The sequence below is a fragment of the Corylus avellana genome, chromosome ca2 (genome assembly GCF_901000735.1).
Source record: "Corylus avellana chromosome ca2, CavTom2PMs-1.0".
In the NCBI taxonomy this organism is placed as follows: Eukaryota; Viridiplantae; Streptophyta; class Magnoliopsida; order Fagales; family Betulaceae; genus Corylus; species Corylus avellana.
This window is the reverse complement of record NC_081542.1, coordinates 2136567-2142065: the sequence shown is the minus strand read 5'-3', so window position 1 is coordinate 2142065 and position 5499 is coordinate 2136567. Positions and strand designations below refer to the sequence as shown.

General features: G+C 38.3%; 1 protein-coding gene across 1 annotated transcript; it reads left to right on the top strand.

Annotated features, from left to right (window-relative positions):
• Positions 1 to 629: 629 nt before the first annotated feature.
• On the top strand, positions 630 to 3463 carry LOC132172598 (cytochrome P450 84A1). Its single transcript, XM_059584120.1, has 2 exons — positions 630 to 1618; positions 2618 to 3463. Exons 1-2 carry the CDS (start codon positions 698 to 700, stop codon positions 3236 to 3238), a joined length of 1542 nt encoding a protein of 513 aa, XP_059440103.1. The 5' UTR covers positions 630 to 697; the 3' UTR covers positions 3239 to 3463.
• Positions 3464 to 5499: the final 2036 nt, after the last annotated feature.

Sequence of the window (5499 nt, the reverse complement as noted above, 5' to 3'; positions counted from 1 at the left end):
TGCGCAATTATAATGATGTATATTGTTACGTAATATGTACGTATGAGAGAGAAGAGAATAAGCTCGATATGGGTCGCAGCTGCAACTAGCAAATTAACCTAGATGGGTTAACTTTAATTAACACAAAGACGTTGTCAATTTCACTTATTTCATTATCAAAAGTTCTTTTTGCAACCACTTGGGATCCTGACTTTTTGTCAAAATCCTTTCTTTGTACGTTTTAGTCCCGACCCTCCGACAATGTTGTGTTATGTGTAGGAAAATTTTAACGTCCTACTGACATCACTAGTTAATTACCATCGATCTTGCATGTATCATACCTATTATACGTGTGTGGGAGTATTTCGTACGTGTAAAGCATGCATATATGTACAGGTAATCGACAAGAAGACAAGCAATAAAATGCCCGTTTGATCCTCCTACCCGAGTCAATACCGTGTGAATATGAAAAACATAAATCAATTTTCACGGACTTGGGTAGTCCTACTAGATTGTACATAAATTAATTGACAAATATATAAATATTAGCACCAAGTCTTTTAAAATAAGCAATTAAATTAGCGTTTCCAAAATAGTTACTACTGTTATAACAAGAAGAGCAGCTAGAAACTTGTATATAAGGCCCCATAATATCTCACCCAACCTAGCAACATACTTTAGAGTTGCATTTTACAAACACCCACGAGAGTCGAGAGCCATGGATTCTCTCCTGCAAGCCTTTCAACAACAACCTTTGCACATGGCAGCCTTCTTCATCATCCCCTTCCTGTTTTTGTTGGGCGTAGTTTTTCGTATTCGCCGGAGGTTGCCTTATCCACCGGGGCCCAGAGGGTTACCGATTATCGGAAACATGGGGATGATGGACCAGTTAACCCACCGCGGTCTAGCCAAGCTGGCAAAACAGTACGGCGGGATCTTCCACCTCCGCATAGGGTATTTACACATGGTTACCGTGTCAAGCCCTGACGTGGCGCGACAGGTCCTTCAGGTCCAAGACAACATCTTTTCCAACCGTCCCGCAACTATAGCCATCAGCTACCTCACCTACGACCGCGCTGACATGGCGTTCGCTCACTACGGCCCCTTCTGGCGCCAGATGCGCAAGCTCTGCGTCATGAAGCTTTTCAGCCGCAAACGAGCCGAGTCGTGGGCGTCGGTACGAGACGAGGTCGACGTGATTGTTCGAGTTGTAGCCGCCAACATCGGAAAGCCGGTAAACATCGGCGAGCTGGTGTTTACGCTGACGAAGAACATAATCTACCGGGCTGCTTTCGGGACTTCCTCTCAAGAAGGTCAGGAAGAGTTTATCGCGATACTGCAGGAATTCTCTAAGCTTTTCGGAGCCTTCAATATCGCGGATTTCATTCCTTGGCTCAGCTGGGTCGACCCGCAGGGGCTCTACACGAGGCTCCCCAAGGCTCGCCGGTCACTGGACGGGTTCATCGACACCATCATCGACGATCACATGGAGAAGAAGCAGAAAAACGGTGGCGACGCTATTGACGGTGATACAGATATGGTGGATGATTTGTTGGCTTTTTACAGCGACGAAGCAAAAGTTGGCGACTCCGATGACTCCATCAGACTCACCAGAGACAACATCAAAGCCATAATCATGGTGAGAAAATTCACAAAAACTTTTTTTCCTTTTGATTACACGTGTACGTGTGTTTTTCGGGAAATTAATTATAAAGGTCACCGCGTTAATCCCCCATCCACACGTGTATAATATTCTACTAACATACAAAAATTCAAGTGTCCATTTATGGTCACATCCGTTACATTTTTTTTATTTGCCCCTTTAAGAGATATACAGCAAAACAAACGTTAATATCTGATCCGATACGATTCTTAAGGATAATGTTTCTTCTTTTCTTTTCTTTTTTCTAAATAAGGTTAAAGAAAATTTCTAGATTATTCAACTTAATGTTAAATTCCCATATATATGTTTTTAAGCACATATATTTTTAAATTACTAGAGGAGAGAGATTTGAATTAATGATTTACACTTTATGAGGTGTGGTTAATTTGTAGCCCTGCCATTAAACTACTCTTTAAAGACAAAAATAATTTAATAATTAGATTGTCCTTAGAACACCTAATTCTTTCATATATTTTTAATGAGAAGTTGTATATGTGGTCCTGAAAAATAATTAAATTTTATGCAAAAAAAAAAAATTAATGTTTTATGGTTGAAATAATTTTTTTTCAACTTGGAGGACCATGCCAAGTCAATTTTAGTGGATGAAAATGAAATCTATCATTTTTCATTTTTAAAGCACATAATATGTTAATTTTATTAAAAATCATATATTTAAATCTCTCACACTTTATTTTGTCTGCCGAAAGGTCAAACCGAGGGACAAACAAGGAGAACGTTGAGTAATGTTGAGTATCTTGTCGACTTAATTATCAACAAACGGCTATTGATCAAATAAAGTTATAATAGCTCAAACCCTTGACAACACGATAAGATAAATTATGATTAGTCCAAAACGATTTCATTTTAGAAGCTTAAATTGAAAGTAATTAACTCAATCATTTATGCTTGGATGTTCTTAAACAATCATATATATATATATATATATATATAACGTGCGCTATTGTTGCATTGCAGGACGTGATGTTTGGTGGGACGGAGACGGTGGCGTCGGCGATAGAGTGGGCCATGGCGGAGATGATGAGAACTCCGGAGGAGATGAAGAAGGTTCAGCAAGAGCTCGCCGAAGTGGTGGGTCTCGACCGGCGCGTGGAAGAGAGCGACTTTGAGAAGTTAACCTACATGAAGTACGCACTCAAGGAGACTCTACGCCTTCACCCACCAATCCCTCTGCTCCTCCATGAGACCGCTGAGGACGCGGAGGTTGCCGGCTACCGAATTCCAGCGAAGTCACGTGTGATGATCAACGCATATGCCATTGGTCGGGACGCCAACTCGTGGGACGATCCGGACACCTTCAAGCCCTCAAGGTTTCTGAGAGAGGGGATGCCTGATTTCAAAGGGAGCAACTTCGAGTTCATACCGTTTGGGTCGGGTCGGAGGTCCTGCCCCGGCATGCAACTCGGGCTCTACGCGCTGGACCAAGCCGTGGCTCACCTGCTTCACTGTTTCACGTGGGAGTTGCCAGATGGCATGAAGCCTAGTGAGCTGGACATGAACGACGTTTTTGGGCTCACCGCGCCGAGGGCAACTCGGCTCATCGCGGTGCCGAGTAAGCGAGTTGTGTGTCCACTGTAAGCAGTTGAGCGCGTGGGTTGGTGTGGCTTTTGTGTGCTTTGGAGATTTACATAATTAATGTAAAGAGCAACGAAGGAAAAAAACAAAAAAAAGAAACAAAACAAAACAAAACTGTGATTACTGGCGAACTGTATGGCCTTATTTTTCTCTTGGAATTTTATTGTATTTACGAAGACCCAACGAAAAATAACTGTGAAGAAATGAAATTGAGAGGATTTGAGATCTCTTCTACTGTGTGGATAACACCCTCTTTTATGCCATTAATCAAAAGAAATTCTTATTTGGAATAATAAAAACAAAGGCTTATTAATTAATTTTATATATATATATATATAGCTTTTATGATTTCTTTTTTAATTTTTTAATTGATTGTGTTTATTTGTGTCTTTCTTTTTCTTTTTATTCTTTAAACAAATACGTTAATAAATAATTCAAAACATAAAAATACTCTTAAAATAATTTTACATTTATGTGACGGCATTAACAAACATTGTTTGTTTTCAAAGGTTAAGACTTATTCTATGTGAGGGATGGTGATAGCGTATGGCGGTTTTATGGGACAGTTTGGGACAAGCCGTGTATATCCCGACACTCACTCATAAAAGAGTAATAATAACAAATAAATAAAGGAAATCCCAACACCCAAAAGTCAAGAACAATTAATTAATTAAGGAGGCACAAATAAAGGCATTTGATTTGTGTTGGCAACCATATCAAACACGGCAAATTGAAGTTCGGCAGCACTCTATTTATACCTAACTAGAAAACACTAACATAGTATTGATTTAATTCTCTATTTTTTTTAAAAAAAATATATTATTATTATTTTTTATTTTTTAAACCACCAAAGAAAAAGAGAGAAATGATTAAAAAAAATAATAAATAAGCTATAATGCCTACCTAAAAGTAGCAAATCAAAAAGTCAAATGCGAGTTTTAAATAATAAGAAGAAGACAAATTTTTGGACGTCATTTATGTTTCATATTAGTTGAATATATACAATATATATAGAGGTGCATTTCTTAGCTAAGGATCATGTTAATCTTAGTGGACGAGAATTTACTGCAATTAAGTTGTTCAAATTTTACAAATTTAAACAGCTTTAAAAAGTAGGTTGTCGTGGCCACTTATTCTAAATAGCATAAAGTAGTGTCGAGCTACAACTTGAATTTAAGATGTGCAACCCAACTTAATCATGGTTTGAGAAAGAGAGAGAGAGAATGAGCCAAAATGAGAGATAGATATGGATGGAAGTTGCAAGTTTAGGTGGGGTGATCAAGAGATAGATATGGTGTGAAGGGGACGTGCGGCCTTGAGGGAGTTTTCATTCAATTTAGTAATTATGATAAAAAGGAAGGCAATGGGACATTTGGGACATGATGATATGTGTGTGTCAATTCAAGCGCTCCATCAAACAATTCTCCTTTTTTATCTTCATATATATATATATATATATATATCGACAAGTTGATGTATGAATAACATCAGCTTAAGCTAGATTTTGGGCATTCATTGAACATCTACAATTGTTTGAAATTACAACAACCTGGATTACTGGGATAGCTTGGTAGTTGAGTGGGAAAGGGGCTCGTAAATGTAAACGAAAGTGCTGAAGCCGCAATGTCTCCTTTCAAGGCCTAGGTTTCGTTTGACTTCTCTAGTGCTCGCACGTGATTGAAAAGAGAATTTCGCCACCGCGGCCCAAGCAATACAAGGATTAATTTTTATTTTTATTTTTTATATACATATGAAGCATAAAGGTAAGCGGGGAGATGGTGATGGTCTAGAGTCCAGATTGGCTGCTGAAAGGATTTGCATTGTCTTTTATTGCAAATTCAGAACTTGGTTATTCAACTAGTGCTTTTTTAAAAATAATTAAAAAAAAAAAAACCTTGAATTCAATGATTGAGATCTCAGCACTTTGCTAGCAATTCATATAGCATATGTTATAAGATTTATTTGCCTAAACAAGAAAGCGAGCTGCTCTATACTCTCCAGACAGATGAGTCTTGTAAAAACTTTCACATTCGCTTTCATTTATTGTTCGAATTGCTAAAAACCTCTATTCCAAAATCAAGTGCCTGGGGCATGGTCTCCCTTAATTAGATTTTTTTTTAATCACATTTTTTTTTAATTAGATTTTGGGGCATGGTCTCCCAAAATCATGGGCCTGGGGCATTGTCGATCAAAATTAAGCTTGACCTTTTATGGGCTTTGGGTTGTCAACGAGGGTTTACTTTTCAAGGTTTTTTTTTTTGGGG